At 45.2% G+C, this 23,321-nt stretch overlaps 1 protein-coding gene across 1 annotated transcript in view; it reads left to right on the forward strand.

Annotated features, from left to right (window-relative positions):
- The window catches only part of LOC126176847 (neural Wiskott-Aldrich syndrome protein-like), an 86,701-nt gene extending 65,079 nt beyond the window's left edge, over nucleotides 1-21,622 (forward strand). Inside the window, exon 4 of the mRNA XM_049924035.1 lies at nucleotides 21,143-21,622. Within this exon, the coding sequence (XP_049779992.1) occupies nucleotides 21,143-21,412 (270 nt within the window). The 3' untranslated portion in view covers nucleotides 21,413-21,622. The remainder of the gene's footprint in view (nucleotides 1-21,142) is intronic.
- The last annotated feature ends 1,699 nt before the right edge of the window (nucleotides 21,623-23,321 follow it).

The following is a 23,321-nucleotide window of genomic DNA, read 5'->3' on the forward strand; positions in this document are numbered from 1 at the left end:
GTCGCAAGTAGCAACTAGGGGTCGCAAGTAGCAACTAGGGGTCGCAAGTAGCAACTAGGGGTCGCAAGTAGCAACTAGGGGTCGCAAGTAGCAACTAGGGGTCGCAAGTAGCAACTAGGGGTCGCAAGTAGCAACTAGGGGTCGCAAGTAGCAACTAGGGGTCGCAAGTAGCAACTAGGGGTCGCAAGTAGCAACTAGGGGTCGCAAGTAGCAACTAGGGGTCGCAAGTAGCAACTAGGGGTCGCAAGTAGCAACTAGGGGTCGCAAGTAGCAACTAGGGGTCGCAAGTAGCAACTAGGGGTCGCAAGTAGCAACTAGGGGTCGCAAGTAGCAACTAGGGGTCGCAAGTAGCAACTAGGGGTCGCAAGTAGCAACTAGGGGTCGCAAGTAGCAACTAGGGGTCGCAAGTAGCAACTAGGGGTCGCAAGTAGCAACTAGGGGTCGCAAGTAGCAACTAGGGGTCGCAAGTAGCAACTAGGGGTCGCAAGTAGCAACTAGGGGTCGCAAGTAGCAACTAGGGGTCGCAAGTAGCAACTAGGGGTCGCAAGTAGCAACTAGGGGTCGCAAGTAGCAACTAGGGGTCGCAAGTAGCAACTAGGGGTCGCAAGTAGCAACTAGGGGTCGCAAGTAGCAACTAGGGGTCGCAAGTAGCAACTAGGGGTCGCAAGTAGCAACTAGGGGTCGCAAGTAGCAACTAGGGGTCGCAAGTAGCAACTAGGGGTCGCAAGTAGCAGTGCCATCTGTTGGCCAAAGTTCATACTACGCTCATCTCTGTGACATGCTATAGAGTCCAACTGTGATTTCCGTGAGAAGTCTCAACTGAGTCGCAAGTAGCAACTAAAAAGCGCAGTTAACATTCTTTTCCTAGTGCCATCTGTTGACCGACGTACATACGTTATGAGAGCCTTGTGCCTCATGAGATCGATGTGCTGTGTGCATACAAAGGGTTTATTTCAATAGTGGTAAAAGTCCATTTTTGTTCATTTTGAGATACAGAGCCATAAAGTTAAATGAGCGCTGAAAAATCTGAAGTTGAGATACCAGAGATTCAAGCACATGGCTTCTTGCTAGAGATGAACCTTTATTTATGTTTGTTTGGATCATTAATTTCAGGTAATGGACTTGTAGCACTATTGAAATAAGCCCTTCATATTATATGATGACATGCACATTCAGCATCAGTTATGGTTGGTCAAACACAGCTGTGACTTTGAATGTATTATATCAATAAGAAGCAACATTGCCTTTTTCTCCTGAAAATATCAAGTAAAATAACAAATGCGTTCGATTCTGCTTCTAATATGACAGTTTTGGTTAATACTCCACATGCCTACAGGACTTTGCAATGTTAACACAGCAGAACTCACACCTGTATAAGTGTAGTGAAATGAAAACAGTACTATTGAGTCATATGAACACCTCACTTTTGTTCCGACACAGTTAAAGACTTTCGAGAAAAGTTTTACACCTGGTGTTCTACATGGCAACTTCACACACAAGAACTTTTTGCCGACACTACTACCACCTACATAAGTTTTTCCTGTGTTACTTTCAAGTAATGCACTTAAGCTATTCCTGATTTAACTGGAAGATCTGTACTTCCCACTTTCATATCAGCAGCCTCAAAATGCATATTGTAGACTTCGGGATATGTTACAGGTCAGTGCCACACCAAGACTGTGGACTGTGGAGAAAGGGGGGTGGGGGGGTGGGGAGTGGCATGTCACTCTCCAACAACTTTTTACCAATAAATAAGTGGCGGAATATTCACGGGTATAGGACGGCTTAACATGTGGAAAATGAGATTTTCATTATTCACTCACTGTATTTAACATTTATTATTCATTTAAAATCGCACAACTACTTCAATAAAACAGTTTAATCACTCATCTGCACACTTACTTCATAATTATGGCACTTTTAAACTGCAAATTCTCTAAGAGCTGTCTTGAATCTTCACGAGTCTCTCTCAACAGCCTTGATGTGGATAGATACGTACAGTAACCAGTAACCAGAGTCGGAACTGAGTCTGCAAAATCACAAGGATTATTAAACATTTTTGCTGTCACTAATTACAAGCAATATAATTGACAGAATAGATTGCTAATATTTGCTGTGATGAAAGCCAATCAATGGGGTATATTTCACATACGCAACAACGATCTCACTTAAATAATTAAGTTCATCGAAACAATTTGAAACTAATATCTCGTCTGACGAAAACGGTCTAAAGACGCAGTGGCAATTTCTCCAGATCTGTTGACAATGATATTTTGAGTTATCACTTCACTGAGTGACTGAAATGTAGTTCGGGTACCTGTGAGTATAACAATGTTAGAATTCATTTTCTAAACACGAACTATTACGGTACTGTATGGCTACTTACATATTAATTACACTATTAATATTTTCACAGTTGTTTCTTTAACACAAAATTAAAGCCAACAGAAGAACAAACGTAAAACATACATACTAATGACAGGTTTGTTGAGATGCAATTTTCTGTGTGGGGAGATGTGACTTTTTCATGCGGTGGTAAGTCGCAGAAATCGCAGGAGTCGCAGAAATCGCGGAAGTAGAGTGCGGAGGGATCATAGAGCAAATATCTCTGGAGTGAGCATTGCGTTCTGCGCATGTTGTCACCATTAAACCAGGACTGTCACGTGTTTTCGCGCCTTCGCGTAACACTGCTGATCATAACAATTTTTCTCGAACGTCGTCACAGACGATGAAACATAGGTTCATCACTTCGAACCCGAAACAAAACGGCAACCCATCGAATGGTGCCACACCATCACTCCTCTGGAGAAATAGTTCCAAGTCGCACCCTCAGGCGGTAAAGGAACTCTGAAGGAGTTACTGTTTGAGGTCCTCCCTCACGGTGCAATGAACAGCTCTGAAGTGTGTTACGCCACTCTCTTAAATTCCTTGAAACTACTCCTCTATGACAGCACATGTCCTCAAACAAGCCTGTACACGCAAGAGGAGTTCACAAAGCTTCACTGGACTCTACTTTCACATCCATCCTACAGCCCAGAACTCGCACCCTTCAACTTTGAAACGTGTTTCATACAACAGACATAAAGTAGATTTGGCCCAACATACACCGAGGTGACAAGTCATCGGACAGCGATATTCACATATACAGATGACTATAATATCGCGTACACAAGGTATAAAAGGGCAGCGCGTTGGTTGATCTGTAATTTGAACACAGGTGATTCATGTGAAGAGGTTTCCGACCTGATGATAACCGCACGACGGGAATTAAGTCTGCGAATGCAGAATGGTAGTTGGAGCAAGATACTTAGGACATTCCATTTTGGAAATTGTTAGTGAATTCAGTATGCAGAGATCCACAGTGACAAGAGTGCCGAGAATACAAAATTTCAGGTACTACCTCTCACCAAGGACAATGACCGAGATCAATGGCGTTTGGGTAGAGTTGTCAGTACTAAGACGGGTGACACTGCGTTAAATGTTGTTGTTGTGGTCTTCAGTCCTGAGACTGGTTTGATGCAGCTCTCCATGCTACTCTATCCTGTGCAAGCTTCATCTCCCAGTACCTACTGCAGCCTACATCCTTCTGAATCTGCTTAGTGTACTCATCTCTTGGTCTCCCCCTACGATTTTTACCCTCCACGCTGCCCTCCAATACTAAATTAGTGATCCCTTGATGCCTCAGAACATATCCTACCAACCGATCCCTTCTTCTGGTCAAGTTGTGCCACAAACTCCTCTTCTCCCCAATTCTATTCAATACCTCCTCATTAGTTATGTGATCTACCCATCTAATCTTCAGCATTCTTCTGTAGCACTACATTTCGAAAGCTTCTATTCTCTTCTTGTCCAAACTATTTACCGTCCATGTTTCACTTCCATACATGGCTACACTCCATACAAATACTTTCAGAAATGACTTCCTGACACTTAAATCTATGCTCGATGTTAACAAATTTCTCTTCTTCAGAAACGCTTTCCTTGCCATTGCCAGTCTACAATTTATATCCTCTCTACTTCGACCATCATCAGTTATTTTGCTCCCCAAATAGCAAAACTCCTTTACTACTTTAAGTGTCTCATTTCCTAATATAATTCCCTCAACATCACCCGACTTAATTCGACTACATTCCATTATCCTTGTTTTGCTTTTGTTGATGTTCATCTTATATCCTCCTTTCAAGACACTGTCCATTCCATTCAACTGTTCTTCCAAGTCCTTTGCTGTCTGACAGAATTACAATGTCATCGGCAAACCTCAAAGTTTTTATTTCTTCTCCCTGGATTTTAATACCTACTCCAAATTTTTCTTTTGTTTCCTTTACTGCTTGCTCAATATACAGATTGAATAACATCGGGGAGAGGCTACAACCCTGTCTCACTCCTTTCCCAACCACTGCTTCCCTTTCATGTCCCTCGACTCTTATAACTGCCATCTGGTTTCTGTACAAATTGTAAATAGCCTTTCGCTCCCTGTATTTTACCCCTGCCACCTTCAGAATTTGAAAGAGTATTCCAGTCAACATTGTCAAAAGCTTTCTCTAAGTCTACAAATGCTAGAAATGTAGGTTTGCCTTTTCTTAATCTTTCTTCCAAGAGAAGTGGTAAGGTCAGTATTGCCTCACGTGTTCCAACATTTCTACGGAATCCAAACTGATCTTCCCCGAGGTCGGCTTCTACCAGTTTTTCCATTCGTCTGTAAAGAATTCGCGTTAGTATTTTGCAGCTGTGACTTATTAAACTGATAGTTCGGTAACTTTCACATCTGTCAACACCTGCTTTCTTTGGGATTGGAATTATTATATTCTTCTTAAAGTCTGAGGGTATTTCGCCTGTCTCATACATCGTGCTCACCAGATGGTAGAGTTTTATGGATGGCTATTGATCCAGCATGACTCAGTATATCTGTAGGGGACTCAAACGAGTTGTGTCCATATGACGTCGAGTTGCTGCACTTCGCGAAGCAAAAGGAGGTTCTACACGATATTGGGAGGGATGCCATGACTACGGTCGCCTCAGTATATGTTTAGCTGAATGAGGATTTTGGAAAGTTAGTATCCTGGGAAGTTCATTGAAGGTTTGTAAGAAATTTTCTCATATGTCAGGAGGAATTACCTTTATGGAAAATTTCACCTTACTCGGAAAAGACAATCGTATGTGTTAACAAGATCTCACGGTAAGGATGTAATTCGACTAATCTGAGGAGCAATTCAGACCAGAAAACCCGTTACCAATGCAGGAAGAACAGGAGACAGAAGATGTTCATATTGGATTCTATGGGACCACTTATCCACGTGGCAAGTACTCTCAATTTACTTACGAAATAAGTGGTTGAAAGTACTTGCCGCATGGACGGGTGGTCTCATAGAATGCAATGTGAAGGTTTTCTGTCCCCTGTTCTTCCTGCATTGGTAACGGGTTTCCTGGTCTGAATTGCTCCTCATGAGAGTAGTCAAAGTACTTCCGTCCTATGGAACGGAAAATGTAAGAGTAGGGCAGTTCCCTCCATCCAGTGTTTGGCAGTAAGGCGCTGCAGAAGACGACTTAATCTCATTGGCTGCGGGCACTTCATATAAATAATGTGCAGAACACTTGAAAACTGAACTGCATTCCGACATAACGCGCACCAGACCTTCGTTGCTTTTTTCCCGGTGTCTGTTGTTCTCAGATGAAGCTTCACTTTGTTGGCATTGTGTGGCCACCATAGTAATTCTGTTGCATTATTACTATTTTTCTGGAGACAGATCCGCTATTAACGAAAATAAGAAAGAAAATCAGATTTTGTGAACGTAATAGAGCACATCAAACCACCTCAGGTTTTTAAAATTCACGTTGGCTTGAACCTCCATCGCTGAAGCTGCATTAAAGAACATATCCAGAACTCACTACTGCCCATTTTCAATTCACAACAAACAAGGTATCAACTTTCCTACGCGGAAAACAAGTGACATTTTTTGCAAAAAACTTGTAAAGTTAAGGAGCTGATTCACAATTGACCACACTCTTAAGTTGTACTGTTTCGCGTAAGGGCAAAACTTGCCAGCAAAATATAGTTTAGGCTTCAGTAACGAAACAACAATGTAAATAAAACTGCAAAATCTTTTTTTCAGTTAGACACATACCTACATTATTCTGATGTTTTTTTTTTTTTTGTTCAACTTGCCGTTTCTACTTGCCTGGAGAGTGTTGGTTTTTCCTTTGCTCGAATATGTTGTGTGTTAACACAGATGTCACTAATTTTCTTTCGAAATTGTGACATTTGTGGTTGTTTTGTTACGAACACTGCAAAGAGATTACCACGGTTCTTGTTAGAGTGGTGAGTAAGAATTGCATCAAAAAAGTTACATAAGTAGGAACTGAAATGAATGAATGCTTATACATCAAACTGTAACGTCATCAGTGCCTCTGGGGAAACTGGACCGTTTGGAGTCAGACGGGTTACGTTTACCTGTGCCGACGATTGCTCAGAGGTGTACTGCATGACGTAGGAGTGGGTTTAGATTCCCAGTGACGCCACGGCGTTAATTAGTACGATAATTTAGCGAATTTAGGAAGTATTCCATCGTCACCTGGAGGAACATGGGCTATGAAAGACCGAAATACGCGGTATTAATGTTCCATAATACTTACTTCATTTTTCGATGTGAACCGGCTTGTTAGGCCATTCAGAGACCTTAAGACTAAACAAACTGAAGTCGGGAATTACCAGGATCAGGGAAATGACATGGAAGAGCTAGGCCCCTTCAACTAACATCATTTAGCCTTAGACAAGATTAATATATTTTTTAGGTAACAGGTCCCCTTTGAAAAAGTTGAGAACATTGAAGTTGATGAGATATTGCAAAGGTGAAGGCGTTCAAAATGGTAAATGAGCCAGTCGTTGAATTACAGTAATAACCTCAAACCAATTAAAGAAATAAGACCTTAACAATACTTGCTTTTTAATTAAACAATTTTAATAAATCAAGCAAATGAAGCAGCTCCAGATAAATTTCTTCAAAACATTAGGCAGACCCCCCAAAGATTTACAGAAAACTAGGATCAATAATACAATATGTATTAAAGGGAAAACTTCTTGCGCGAAGCCAGTTAATCAAAGACCTCTTGACCGACAACCAAATTTACCGTACAAATCAGATAACGTAAGATACTCAGCTTGAACACAGGCAGCCAGGACGCGCAACTGCAAACCAGCAAGTCGCTCTAGGAAATACTCGAGGGCCGATCAGACTGTCTCAAATAAGCCAGGCCCACGCGGCGAGAAGCTGCTGGTTCGAAACACTCTCCCACCAATTCACTACGTGCTGTTAATAACACAGAACATAAGTATCAGACTGGATTAAACTAAAGTTGAAGTTACGGTCTAACATGATTGCACCCGTAGAGCGTTTCCAGTAAGTTGGTACGGCCTAGGAAATAACCTTTGCTAACACGAAGAAAGCTGTAATCTCTTCCAGGAAGGAATATAATAAAAATCTCGCTAGGGTCTTACCATCAACAGGGCTCATAAGCTTAATAGGGCTGAAAAATAGTGACACCAAAGCCCACAAACTTCCAAAACACCGTGAAAACAAATACTTAACCTTAGAAACAAGTGATTTTACTTGCATAAGAATTTAAAAACAAACGCTTAAAAGAACGTGGATAAGATGTCGGCCTATAATGCTGCTATGCGGGCCAACTCTGCACGTTTCATAACAAGAACATTAACCATGGCAAATTTTTTGAGAGAGAACGCTGGCCAGCAGATTAAGAAAAGTTACTTAAAAATCACACAGAGCAGACCGGCCAATACACTATTCCTAAAAACACGGAGTCAAGTAACAAGGTATGCATGACGACTCAATGGCCATAAATACACATCTGTTCAAACAGCTTGCGGAGTGGGAAATTGGTGTACAGAGCTGAACAACTAGTTGCGCACATCATCAGCGAACTTTGCTTTTGCCCAGTCCTGGCGAAGAAGAGTGGATGACGACCAGGAAAAGACGTGCGTTGCTCCAAGCACTGCTGCTGGCGCTCCCGACTCCACACTGTGCGAAAACTACCCATTAACTGCCTTCCCCGCTCTCTTCAGAGGCCTCTCTCTCTTTTTACAAGCGATAGAAGCAACTCCAGCGGCCACTTTCGAAGACTAGGCGAGGCAGCAATAATCGCCCAAGAGTGTAATCCGCGGCCCCCTGATGGGACGCGAGCTAAACGTTATCGATAGTGAAATGAGCCGCCACGGCTCATACTCAGTTCATTAACACTACAGTTTCCACCTGTACAAATACTATACACACACAAAAAAAGTTATGCATCAGCCAGGTTCCCAGAAGCCCTGAAGATAGACGTTGACTATCGATATTGTATCACAGACAGAATCCCTTTGACTGTTCAGAGATGTCACTAAACCCGCCCAAAGATGTAAACAACCATGCATGAGCAGCACCTGTTGGACGGACGGGGTCCGAAAGCCGATCAGTTTGTCATTCCACGAGGAATGAGGTACACGGCTCTTGTCTGTAGTTCAACCATGCCTAGTCGGTCTATACAGCGATTCGATCGCGTCCGCATTGTTACTTCGTGCCGGGAATGGCTCTCAACAAGGGAAATGTCCCGGTGTGTCGGAGTGAACCAAAGCGATGTTGTTCGGACATGGAGGAGATACAGAAAGGAACTGTCGATGACATGCCTCGCTCAGGCCGGCCAAGGGCTACTACTGCAATGAATGACCTCCACGTACGGATTGTGGCTCGGAGGAACCCTGACAGCAACGCCATTATGTTGTATAATAGTTTTCATGCAGCCACAGGACGTCATGTTAAATCTCAAACTGTGCGCAATAGGCCTGCATGATGTGCCACTTCACTCCCAACGTCCATGTCGAGGTCCATCTTCGCAACCACGTCACCATGCAGCGCGGTACAGATGGGCCCAACAACATGCCGAATGGACCACTCAGGGATGGCATCACATTATCTTCACTGATTAGTGTCGCATATGGCTTCAACCGGACAATCGTCGGAGACGTATTTGGAGGTAACCTGGGCAGGCTGAACGCCTTAGAAACACTGTCCAGCGAGTGCAGCAAGGTGGTTCCCTGCTCTTTTGGGGTGGCATTATGTGGAGCCGACGTACGCCGCTGGTGGTTATGGAAGGCGCCGTAATGGCTGTACGATACTTGAAGGCCATCCTCCGACCGATAGTGCAACCATATCGGCAGCATGTTGGCGATGATTGTCTTCATGGACGACAATTCGCCCCCCCCCCCACCCCATCGTGCGCATCTTGTGAATGACTTCCTTCAGGATAACATCAATCGACTAGTGGCCAGCATGTTCTCCAGACATAAGCCCTATCGAAATGCCTGGAATACATTGAAAAGGGTTGTTTATGGATGATATGACCCACTAACCACTCTAAGGGATCTACGCCGAATCGCCGTTGAGGAGTGAGACAGTCTGGACCAACAGTGCCTTGATGAACTTGTGGATAGTAGGCCACGACGAATACAGGCATGCACCACTGCAATAGGACGTGCAACTGGGAATTAGAGGTACCGGTGTGTACAGCAATCTGGACCACCACCTCTGAAGGTCTCACTGTATGGTGGTACAACATGCGATGTGTGATTTTCATGAGCCATAAAAGGGCGGGAATGATGTTTATGTTGATCTCTATTCCAATTTTCTGTACAGATTCAGGAACTCTCGGAACCGAGGTGATACAAAACTTTTATTGATGTGTGTATTTTCGACGATAGCTGACCATTTCACGACACACTATACAAAAATTACAAATAGCAATACTTCTGTTTTATTTGGTTACAAAGCAGGAAATATTCTCTAATGAAGTATTGAATATTATTAGCTTATACCTTTGCAGTATAAATCGCTAAACCCATTGACTGACTTAAACATATTGTGCTAAACAAGTTACACTGATATTGGTTAAGGTTTCTCAGCTATACACAAATTGATAAAATGTAATTAATCAAACTGATGTGCACGTCGAAATCCATAAAGAAGGTATAAGTAAATATGTCTTACAGTACATACAAAAATTAAAAGTACGCCTCTAAGAATAAAATGCTAAAACACACATCAAGTACTGCACAGACTACTACATTGTATGGAGAAAATTACTGGTGAAAGTGATGAACAGACAAGAGGTGGTGCAACGTGAGCGGGAGGAATGCATAAATGCATTGTGAGGAGTGGGGGGACAGTTGTAACATTAATAACAAGCATATTTCCTTACGGCGAGGGAAAAATTTGTTAACGGGCTGCCGTTACTTTAGCAAGGGTGAATAATGAACTATATTTGATCATTAAGGACTAAGTCGCTATTCTGTGAGTGGTGTTATTGATATAATCGTAGCCGCGCGGAATTAGCCGAGCGGTCTAAGGCGCTGCAGTCATGGACTGTGTGGCTGGTCCCGTCGGAGGTTGGAACCCTCCCTCGGGCATGGGTGTGTGTGTTTGTCCTTAGGATAATTTAGGTTAAGTAGTGTGTAAGCTTAGGGACTGATGACCTTAGCAGTTACGTCCCATAAGATTTCACACATTCTTTTGATATAATCGTAACTGAATGCTTAATGATCAAATATAGCTTCACTCTTCACCTTTGCTAAAGTAGAAGCATCAAGTTACGAATTTTTATTCCTCGCCATAAGATAATGAGTTTGTTGTAAATAGTATAAATACTGTCTCCCATTCCACATAATGCATTGACTTTCTCCCTTCTGATCCTCCCCCTTTCGCCTGTTACAGTTTCACCGGTAGTTTTGGCCGTACAACAAAGCAGTATGTGCCAGTATACGCTTGGTGTACTGTAGCGTCGCCCCAGACATAAAGAAATCTCACGGTACCAGTCCTTTCTGGAAGTTGCCTTCCTTCTCAAGCAAATGTTGGAATTGACAATCCCCTCCCGTATCTTCTCCTCTGACGTATTGTCAGCTCGCTAGTTTATATATAGAAAGCATCAGGTTGGGTGAGAAAGGAACTTCTCCCTCTTCGTTTCCAATCGTCAATCATCCCAGAACACGATTTGATTTCTTTTATAAAGCAAGCGAAATAAAATATGAGCACTTGAAATTACACTCAGTCGAATTTACTTGTAAATTGAATTCTAAAATCAATTATGAAAATCGAAAAGAAATTTAGTGGATATGTCGTACTGAATTATTTACTGAAAAATGATATCCCTGACATCGCAGGATCGATAACAAATTGGGCTGGATGATTTGGGTGAATTCGGCACTATTCAGTGGCCACACAGTCAAGCTGAGGTGAACAGCGCCCGTCTGATGTATTGTACACGGTGCCCATAATTGACGCTCCAGTTTCAAAACACAGCAAAACTAGAATCACCGCTCAGAATGACGTCAAATTTGAACAGCATATTATTCACCCAGAAACAAATTACGTAATGGAACAAAGGAAAATTTAAGGGGCTCCGGAACGCCCTATACTTGCAATGTTAAAATAACGCTTATAAATTACATCTTTCCTCACAAAGTATTTGAGGTAGGAAGTTGAATTTTTTACAGATTATTTATTGGAATATGGGCTACAACTTAACACAGGGATTTTACAAAATTTTAGTTCAGTTATTAAAGATGATTTTTTCAATTGTAATGAAAATTCACAACATTTTTTTGCAATTTTCTATTTATATATTCAAAAATATACAGTTTTTTGGAAAAAGGCTGTGTTAAATTATGCAGAAGGTACTGTGTAACATTTACTGAAAGTTTGAAACAAATATGTTTGGAAGATCCTTAGAAAACATGTAATTAGTATGAGAAAATAAAAGTTTTGGGAATCGAGCGACAAAGATTGGATTAACTTTTTAGTGCATTCCAGGTCCATAGGATGGATTATCTTCATCCTCTGCAAACTCCTCCACCGGCTTCCTCTTGTTCCTCCTCCTGTTTACTCTTGCTTGTATTTCTAGACTCTTTACAGCCCTGTCTGCAGCCCGAAGGCGTTCCTTGTCTAAAGCAAGCATCGCTCGTACCATGTTAGAACATATCTTCATTCCCATATTTCTAAATACCTTGCACTTTACAATGTTGCCATCATTGAAAGTCGCAACAGCATCATACACACCAAAGTGAAGTGTTTCTATTCCAACAAATACAGTCTTGGGGATTCTCGACCACATAACACTATTTACACTTTCATTGGGGTTTTGAGTTTTTCCGTGAATACACTTTTTCAACAGTTCAGGTGCTGCTAAGTCTCTGAAAATAGGTTTTATCACCTCCATTACTGCTTGAGGCAGACTATGCTTATGAGTGTACACTTCACCAGTTAGCAATCCTTAATAATAACACAATTTGACAGGAGTTTAACAGCGCCACAGTGGGTCACGCCCATGTAGAACACATTTCAAAAAAATTTAAAAATAGTTGTAGTCTTCGGAATTGAATAAATTATATATCTATTAAAAGGTAATAGTCTGCAGATTCAGAAAACGCAAAAAAGTAAGAATTGAACTTTTCATGATTTTGAGCCTTTCCGGAGCCCCTTAACGAAAACTGAACCGGTTGAAGGCGCTGTAAGCAGAGTGCGCACAGAAATAGACGCGCGGTCTACGTTTGTTTCCTCACTTTGAGTCACACACCCAACGTGACTTGTCCCCTTGAAGGGCCGCGCGGAGCTGGTAAAGCTTTTTTTACAAGAACAGTGACTGCACCACAGGCCCTCCAGAAGTTCCATACACTCAAGGGCATGAAAACGCCATTGGTCCAACGTGTGTTAAGTGACTCGAGAAAATGATTACAAAACTCTTCACGTGCAATATTGCAGAGGGAGGAAAGCAGTTAGTCCGACGTCTGTGGAAGACGGGGCCACAGCACTGCACGAGGGCTCGAACCGTGATGTGCGAACATGCAGTGCGTGGGGAATCGCCCGCACGTTGCAGTATTTTACATTGCTCTCCTCACAAAATAATCTCAAGTTCAGGAGTTGCTTTCTGTTGACTTGCCAGCTAGATAAAAGTTCTCTCTCGAATTTCTTGCTTGGATGGAAACGGACAGTGAATGGCCGTGGAACATTCTGTAGGCAGACGAAGCCCATTTCTATCTCCATGGAGATGCCAATACGCAGAATTGCTGAATACGGGCAACGGGAAATCCACGCGCACATCAACCGGTACCACTTCACTCTGCAGACGTGACTCTGTGGTGCGGGTTGACGGCATCATTTACGGTAGGGCCGCATTTTTCGAGGAGGTGAGTCCTGCGGATCCATTTATCTGTACCGTCTCTGGCAAATGCTATGCGACTCTTCTGTGCACCATTATACAGGGTGATTCAAAAAGAATACCACAACTTTAGGAACTTAAAACTCTGCAACGACAAAAGGTAGAGGTAAGCACTATCTGTCGGCGAATTAAGGGAGCTATAAAGTTTCATTTAGCTGTACATTTGTTCGCTTGAGGCGCTGTTGACTAGGCGTCAGCGTCAGTTGATGCTAAGATGGCGACCGGTCAACAGAAAGCTTTTTGTGTTATTGAGTACGGCAGAAGTGAATCGACGACAGTTGTTCAGCGTGCATTTCGAACGAAGTATGGTGTTAAACCTCCTGATAGGTGGTGTATTAAACGTTGGTATAAACAGTTTACAGAGAATGGGTGTTTGTGCAAAGGGAAATGTTCTGGACGGCCGATAACGAGTGATGAAAATGTAGCACGCATCCAGCAATCATTTGTTCGCAGCCCAGGAAAATCAACTCGCAGAGCTAGCAGAGAGCTGCAAATTCCACAATCAACTGTATGGAGAGTCCTACGAAAAAGGTTAGTTATGAAACCTGAACGTCAACTACCCGAGGTGATGGATCGGCCGCCAGGCAGCCCGTGACAGAGCACTTCATCACTGGCCTCCAAGAAGCCCTGATCTTACCCCCTGCGATTTTTTTCTTCTGGGGGTATGTTAAGGATATGGTGTTTCGGCCACCTCTCCCAGCCACCATTGATGATTTGAAACGAGAAATAACAGCAGCTATCCAAACTGTTACGCCTGATATGCTACAGAGAGTGTGGAACGAGTTGGAGTATCGGGTTGATATTGCTCGAGTGTCTGGAGGGGGCCATATTGAACATCTCTGAACTTGTTTTTGAGTGAAAAAAAAACGTTTTTAAATACTCTTTGTAATGATGTATAACAGAAGGTTATATTTGTTTCTTTCATTAAATACACATTTTTAAAGTTGTGGTATTCTTTTTGAATCACCCTGTATTCCAACCATTAAACAAAAACTGCGAAGACCTTTACGCACCGGGGACAAAAAGAGGAAATGGGGCAAATACTGCTATAGAGTGCGAGGGGTCACGACGAAACGCTCCATCTGCTGTATCGTCCAGGTATGACTTCTCGCAATGACCGAGGTAGATACCACATTGTACCGTGTAGTGTTCTATCATCGTCTTGTAATTTTAGCTTCTCTCACCCGTGATGATCCAGCTGCGTGGAGGGTCGTGGAACGCACTCCACAAATAATTGGAAAAATATTGTCGATATTTTGGGTTACGGAGGATCTTGCAATGTCGTTCCTGTAAATAGTTCCAAAAGTGGAAAGTGTCCTTAGTGCCGTCTTGAAACAAATAAAGCACTGCGTGTCCACGAAGCCATGTCACGGCATTAGTTTTCGTGCGTGGGTAATACTTCTCATCCGGGAATAAGGTCGATACGATTCGGCGTCACTCGAAGGAAGTATGCTGACACTTGCTTCACTAAGTGCCACACGGCCATAGACTCGCCACAGCTAAGACGGTATTCATCGTTGTCTTGAACGCCACAGCTCGTGCACGTGGGTGAGTCGACCATGTGGATCGCATGTAGCCTCGATCTGGTCACCCGCTTACCGTTGAAAGTGATGTACCACATCGCCGTGACGTCAGTGTGCAGTGTTGTCCTCCACACTACTCGTCAGTTGACGTTAGCGTGCTTCCTCTCCACGACGTTATCGGGTCGTCCACGTTGCAGGACCCGATAAACCGCCTTTGACGTCGCCAGTTGAGTCGCTGGTAAGGCAAGTCGAACGTAACTGAGTTAGAGGTAAAAAGACACCGATGTAGAAGAGCGAGGAGGGTACGTGGTGTTTCGGCACAGGTGGCAACAGGGAGGGCGGTGCTTGTTCTTCTATTAACAAACTCGTCAGACTGTCCGGACGGTGGTGCCATAGTTTGACTAACGCGCTCACAAATAGGGCGACCGCTGTCATAAATGTGATAAAGGCCAAGCCCTCGACGATCCGGGGGAGGTGTGAGAGTCTCATATTTGATCTTGAAAAGCATTCCTGAACTCACGAAGTACTCAAAAGCCGCAAGTATACGGCGAGCTAACATCACCAGTATAGGTAATATCTGGGCGATGTGCGGAATGCGTGACGCTAAATTTGTTGACATATTGGCTCCGTTGGACGATGTCCAGGGCTCGTAGGCGGTTGTTAGCAATCCCAGTCTGAACATTTCGTAAAACCCGTCGAAAGTTGTGAGCAGCGGTTCGTCGTATATCGTCGGTAAAATCGATGCCGAGACATTTCAAACTATCTCTGAGCTGTAAGGAGGTGACACTGTTCAGACAATACGACCCCGATGTTCGTCGCCACCGATTTTACAACGTTAAGACTACCAGTGGCCATGCTAGATGTCGCTATCCAATTGAGTGCGCTAGCGGTGTCGTCGCCGTTGCGGATGACAATCACCAGGTCGTCAGCGTACGCTTTACATCGGAAAGTGTGGCCTCGTAACGTCATACCCGTTAGTCGTTGGCGCAGGCGGCATAGGAGTGGTTGCATGCCACTGCGTAAAGTAAAGTGGACAGAGGGCAGCCTTGGCGTATCGATCGAGAACTGGTGAGGGGCTGCGTTGGTCGGCCGTTGACGAACACCTTGGATGTCGCGCCACGTAATAGTCGCATGACGACAGTGACGAATGGCTGTGGGTACCGCATATGTTGGAGGACCGCTCCCAAATAGTCGTGGTCCACTCGGTCGAAAGCTTGATTGAAATCGATTGCCGCCAGTGCACCCTTCAGACGGCATACCTTCGCCAGTGAGATAAAGACACGATTTTCACTGAGTGATGTTTGAATATTATTGCCGCCTCCTAATGACGTTTGATAGGGCGAGATATCGTTTAGTAAGGTCTGGAGTATCCGCGCCGCTAACAGTCGAGAAAAGATCTTAATCACAGTTCAATAGCGTCAACGGGCGGTAGTCCTGCAGCCGTGAGCCACCGGACGGTTTGTGAATGGGAATAATTATCCCTTCCACAAGGGCCGCAGGGAGTGGCACTTCCGGGGATAGTAGTTCGCGACAGATGTCCGTCCATCGGGTGGCTAATAAATATGGAAAAGTCCGGTAAAATTCCAAGGGGAGGCCATCAGAACCCGGAGACTCGTTGACAGCTCCTTTTCCAGTGGCGTCGATCACTACTACTTCCATAATTTCTTCCATCAAGGCAGCTTCCATTGTCGGGGTGACGGTGCCGTAAATTGTCTGAGAGACGTCCTCCTGTACTGTCGGATGAGGGGTCTGAGCGGAATAGAGCTGGGAATAATGATCGTAGAACGCTGTGTTTGTCTTGTTGCGTGGTGAAGCGACGGCCGTCCTCCGTGTCGAAGCACATCATCGCTCGTTGGCATCGTTTACGTTCACGAAGTACGTGGAACATCGACGGGCGTTCGCTCGGTATCCTATCCTGCGTCCTCGAGCGGATAACCATCCCCTCTAGGTGGTGTCGCATATTAGCGATGATCTGAGCCTTAGCACGGTGGACCGCAGTTTGTCGTTCCGGAGACGGCGCCATAGTAAAAGTCGAGTGTGTGTCTACGCCAAGCAACGTGGTCGCGACCGTAGGTTATCAACGTTCGCCTCAGTGCCCATTTGGCGCAGTCCAACCACCAGCGGATCGTTGTGGGATGTGCACGGAGGCGATTTTCACACGAATGCCACGTATCCTCAATAGCTTGGCGGCAATCCGGGTACGACAGGTGAGCGATGTTTAATTTCCACGGGCTGCGACTACTTCACACTAATTGCCGCCGCAGGGTGACGGCACGAATGCAAGCTGAGTGGTCCGAGAAAGATGCAGGCCACAGTTCCTCATCCTGTGTTCCAGCGGCGAGAGAGTGTGTGACATAAATCCGGTCGATGCGACTGGAAGAGTGACTCGTCAAGTGTGTGAATCCCGGTCGGTGGCCTTGAAGATGTCCCACCATCTGCAGGTCTCGAATTAGTGTCTCGAGTTCCGGGTACGGATTATGTCGTGGGATTTGGTCTCTGGGTGGCGGTACGCAATTGTAGTCACCTCCAAACAGCAGATGTTCGCGACGGCCTTGGAAGAGCGGGGCGACGTCTTCCGCAAAGAATGGTGAACGTTCGCGGCGTTTGTCCGTCCCGGAATGTGTGTAGATATCGATAAGGCGTACGCCTAGTACTGTGAGTGCCGTTCCTCTTGCCCCGGGCAGAAAGAGGATATCATCCGCCACTATCCCTTCCCGAAGTAGTACAGCGACACCGCTGCCTGTGGAGGAAGCTGGAGAGACGCAAGCATTGTAACCGTACATGCCTGGGAAGTCGTCGACGTATACTTCCTGGAGAAGGGCTATATTGATGGAAGCAGAATTCAACTTATCTTGAAGCAAGGATAACTTAGCGCGCGTCCGTATATTGTTCATGTTTATAGTCGCAACGCGATATGTTTGAGGTTTATCCACAGCACCCGTGTTGGTCGTAAATACCCTTGTGACGCTGTCTCGTCACTATCTGATGGCGGGAAAGGATCAACACTGGTGGGGTAAATTCCCGCGCGTGTCGTCCGACAAGATGGGCAAGGAGTTTTCCTCACTGTCATCCGCCCAGTCACCATGAAATACCATCGGCTATTCCTGGCTGCTGGGCCACTCTGCGCTGACTCCATCGGCTCTACTGGCTGGGAATCGGTGGCGGCTGTCTGGTTGTGATCCTACTGTTCTGTGGGGTCGGAGGACTGAAGCTGTCATCATGGCGATCTGTTGGGTGGGATGTTACTGCGGCCTTTGTACCGCCGGTACCGTCGTTGGAGTGACCACAGTCCATGTCAGACGATCGCTGCAAACACTCGTCCGATGGAGCACGCCGCCGTCTCTTGTGTTTCAGCGGGGAACGCTGTTTACGGACGTGTTTCAGTATCCGAATGTGGGTAGATTTCATCAGCTGCTCCAGTGTCTGGTAGAAAAGCCGCTATCGGCACAACCCGTGGGTCAATTTACATCCTGGCATCCATGCCTTCTTGAATGGTCGGTCGGTGATTATCTTCAGGTGGGGGCGCCGTTGTAGAGTCCGGATCCGGTACTGCAGAATCCATCATGGTCTGCTATCGGGGGTGGTTATCGGACTAATGTGGTCAGCATCGGAAAGGGTTGCTGCCCGTGCAACCTCGGCATAATTCAGAGGAAGGGTCGTCACCGTAGAAGAGGTCATAGATTCACCTGTCGGGATTTGAGTAAGCCATCGTCGGAGACAATCCCTTCTTGGCCACAACCGGAGCAAGTGCGTGGCTGACCGTCATACATAATGATCGCCCTACATCCGCCGATGACAAGATATAATGGTATATGTTTGGTCAGTTCAATTTTGATCTGTCGTACCCCTTTAAGAACGGGGTACGTGGTAAAGGTGGTCCATTTTTTCGGCCATACGGCTGACCACTGCCGTAATACTGGAAAGCCGCGGTGACTACGCCCGGTGGTACTTCGAAAGGGAGTTAGAAAACGCGTATCGTGCGGAGGCCAAGCCCCGCGTGATCGATAAAGACCGCCCCAATATGGGCATCAGAATGTTTGAATTTAAGATTGTTCGCATGTGCGCGCTCAATTCTGTTGCACACCTCGTCACTTACTAACTCGACGTAGACAACACTGCTCGTGGTAGAGAGATGGATACCAATTATGTCGCGCAGTTCAATTTTAACGTCGTCCACTTCAAAAGCTCGCGGTCGTGCATGATCGGGTTGAAAACTGATCTTGATGCTGGTTTGTCTGTGTGAATGTGCCATGTTGCGTCGGTAGTGATGGACTCTAAATTAGCGACAACGAAGTAGTAAACAACCACGGGCACTCGCAACCGCACGGGCGGGACGTAAACAAGACGTCCTCGCCGCACCGCTGCGGAAAGCAGACTGACCACTTAACCACGACGCCGTAGTTCCGCCACTGTGCTCGTTGCTCCTTGACCAGTGCTCAAGCTTTACAGCTGAGCTTTTTGCTCTCTATCAGGCTGTTCTGTATATCCGCTGCCGTCGTCATTCTCCCTATGCCATCTGCTCTGATTCTTTGAGCGCCATTCAGAGTCTCCGTGACACACATTCGGACCACCCTCTCGTGCAACGAATTCAACGGCCCCTTCAGTCGCTAGCTGATACCGGTGCTCGTGTCTTTTTTTTTTTTTTTTTTTTTTTTTTTTTTTTTTTTTGTGGATTCCTGGCCACTTTGGTGTGCCTGGGAACGAAGCTGCTGATGCTGCGGCCGAGGCTGCTGTCCTCCTGCCTCGGACAGCTTCCTTTTGTGTCCCATCAACTGATTTTAGTGGGGTTCTTTGTCGGCGCGTTTCATCATTGTGGCATGAGGCTTGGTCCTCTCTCCATGAAAATAAGCTTACGGCCATCAAACCGATCCCGACGGCTTGGACGACCTCCTCACGCCCTTCCCGGTGAGAGGACGTCATTTTGGTCAGGTTGCGGATTGAGCATTGCCGACTTAGCCACCGCTACCTGTTGTCCAGTGACCCCGCCCATCAGTGCCCCTGTGGTCATCCATTGACGGTGCGCCATATTTTATTGACTTGTCCCCGTTTTATTCACTCTCGTGTTGTCCTGTGTCTGCCGTCTACCTTACAGGAACTTTTAGCTGATCACGCTCGAGCAGCTGCTCGTATCCTTAGTTTTATTACATTGACGGACTTGTCCAAAAAGATCTAACTCTTTTATTTTGTTTATCTGCGACTTTGTGATTACTTTCTGGTGTTGCCCCCGTGCGTTTTTCTACGTTGTTAGTGCACTAACGTTTGTGACTAGCCTCTAATGACCTACTTGAGCGCCCTAAACAAAACAAAAAAACTGCTTGGACCGTTCACTGTTTTTTTTTCACAGTTAAGTACATCTTCTTCCTGCTTTCACGCTTGATGCGTGAATCTCAATATAGACAAGTCTAATGTGCTGCGAATACACAGATAGATCCTTTGTCATTTAGCTACAAAATAGCAGGTCAGCAACTGGAAGCAGTTAATACCATAAATTATCTGGGAGTACGCATTAGCAGTGATTTAAAATGGAATAAGCATATAATGTTGATCGTCGGTAAAGCAGATCACAGACTGAGATTCATTGGAAGAATCCTAAGGAAGTGGAATCCGAAAACAAAGGAAGTAGGTTACAGTACGCTTGTTCACCCACTGCTTGAATAATGCTCAGCAGTGTGGGATACGTAGTAGATAGGGTTGATAGAATATATAGAGAAGATCCAACGGAGAGCAGCGCGCTTCGTTACAGGATCATTTAGTAATCGCGAAAGCATTACGGAGTTGATAGATAAACTCCAGTGGAAGACTCTGCAGGAGAGACGCTCAGTAGCTCGGTACGGGCTTTTGTTAAAGTTTCGAGAACATAGCTTCAGCGAAGAGTCAAGCAGTATATTGCTCCCTCCTACTTATATCTCCCGAACAGACCATGAGGATAAAATCAGAGAGATTAGAGCTCACACAGAGGCATACCGACAATCCTTCTTTCCACGAACAATAAGAGACTGGAATAGAAGGGAGAACCGATAGAGGTACTCAAGGTACCCTCCGCCACACACCGTCAGGTGGCTTGCGGAGTATGGATGTAGATGTAGATGTGTGTTCAGTATTTGATGGGCTATTCCCTGGACCATCTTACCACAAAATCTGAGGGGGTGTTTTGAAACTGGAACTTGTATTATGGACAGTCTGTACAACTGGTGTTTTCTATGCAATTGGACTGCACCGCTTTCACGACTATTACCGAGCAACAACCCTTTCTTTCTTCTAGATGTAGTTCTTCCCAACCTGTCACTGACTCGTTGCTACGAGTCTGGTGCACTCCACTGGGGTGAGGAGAGTTGTGATGTGCGTTGTTCGTGTGTGGCCAGAGGTGCGAGGACCCTGAGCTGGCGCGCCAGGAGCTGCAGCAGTCGCGGCAGCTGCACGAGCTGCGGCTGAAGCACGAGGAGGAGCTGCACCAGCTGCGGCTGCAGAACCAGGAGGCGCTGCAGCAGGAGCGGCTGCGGCTGCTGCGCGACGGCTGCGCGGTCCTGCCGCGGGCCGGAGCCGCCGCCGCCGCCGGCTCGGCAGCGCCCACGCCCACGCCCGTGCCCGAGGACGCAGTCTGGCGCAGCCGCCGTGGCCGGCCGCCGCCCTAGACCCACACCACACACTGGCCAGCTCTCGAAAAAAAGTCGCTCTCATCCCTCCACCAAAGGGCTCAACTCCACCAGCTGCTCCAGTTCACGCGCATGACAGCCATTCGGATGAAACTGCCAGTGCAATAGAGAAGGGCGATATTTAACGCAACGATGAACTTAACACTGTTACTGAAACATACTTAAATAAATAGGTTAAATTTGTAATACGGTTATTTTTGGATATCAATGAGAAACTAGTGTGGTTTTTAGAGCTCTTCTTCCTGCAGTTTAGACAAATCGGGAACAGCCACCCTCAGGCTTCAGTCCTGCAACATGTTACGCACAGATACGCCCGCCCGGGATAGATGTATTAGACACAGATATGCTCGCCCGGGGTAAGTGTTACTCCTGACCGGAACATAGTCGTTCCATCTTTAACAGTTAACTGTCGTGTGCAGACTCGTTCCACCACAAAACCAGTGCAACCTTTCCAACCTGGAAGCCGTAACACCTTTACAGTTAGAAGAGTAAAATATTTCCTTTAGGCAGTGCTCAACACATTCAATGTTTTTAGAGATGTGCGTCACAGAACTAATGAAAGTTGCTGTATTGAATTTTTATTCACAGACAACTAGATTGAATTTTCTTATATCTAGAAATCAGGAGAGGTCTGTTTTAGTTGCTAAAAACTTTTTAAAGACAGAATCGCATAAATATTTCCTTACTTACAACACTCCGTTTTATAGACTTTGCGGTATGATCAGGTCTTCAAAAATTTTTGTTATAAAACGTGTTCATTTTTTCTGAAACCTCTCGCCAAGTTGTCATGTTCGTGGATAAAATGTAGTCCATTATACAGGCAGTTACAAAAAGGTACGGCCAAACTTTCAGGAAACATTCCTCACACACAAAGAAAGAAAATATGTTACGTGGACATGTGTCCGGAAACGCTTACTTTCCATGTTAGGGCTGATTTTATTACTTCTCTTCAAATCACATTAATCATCGAATGGAAACACAGCAACAGAACGTACCAGCGTGACTTCAAACACTTTGTTACAGGAAATGTTCAAAATGTCCTCCGTTAGCGAGGATACATGCATCCACCTTGCGTCGCATGGAATCCCTGATGCGCTGATGCAGCCCTGGAGAATGGCGTACTGTATCACAGCCGTCCACAATACGAGAACGAAGAGTCTCGACATTTGGTACCGGGGTTGCGTAGACAAGAGCTTTCAAATGACCCCATAAATGAGTCAAGAGGGTTCCGGTCAGGAGAGCGTGGAGGCCATGGAATTGGTCCGCCTCTCCCAATCCATCGGTCACCGAATGTGTTGTTGAGAAGCGTACGAACACTTCGACTGAAATGTGCAGGAGCTCCATCGTGCATGAACCACATATTGTGTCGTACTTGTAAAGGCACATGCTCTATCAGCACAGGTAGAGTATCCCGTATGAAATCATGATAACGTGCTCCTTTGAGCGTAGGTGGAAGAGACTAAAATGAGCTCTAACATGGAAATTAAGCGTTTCCGGACACATGTCCACATAACATCTTTTCTTTGTGTGTGAGGAATGTTTCCTGAAAGTTCGGCCGTACCTTTTTGTAACACCCTGTATAAAGGTTTTCATACATAAAACATTTAAAATCTAAAAGCGCACCGTACACCTGGCCATGTCCATATATTTAGCGCTCACAAACGATTGCTCTCATAAAACTCATACAGTATACAATAAAATGTACAGTAGCACGTCAGTTTAAGTTTGATGGACATGTTCCAATCATTGCACATCCATCTTAAAACAAGTCTTATAACAAACATTTCTGAGGACCGAAAGTTTTTACCAAAGACAACTAGTTTCAGTGACCATCTTCAACAACACATCAAGACTACATCAAGTTTAAGGAAGGTTCTCTGTCATCAAA

Source organism: Schistocerca cancellata, chromosome 3, assembly GCF_023864275.1.
Source record: "Schistocerca cancellata isolate TAMUIC-IGC-003103 chromosome 3, iqSchCanc2.1, whole genome shotgun sequence".
Classification (NCBI taxonomy): Eukaryota; Metazoa; Arthropoda; class Insecta; order Orthoptera; family Acrididae; genus Schistocerca; species Schistocerca cancellata.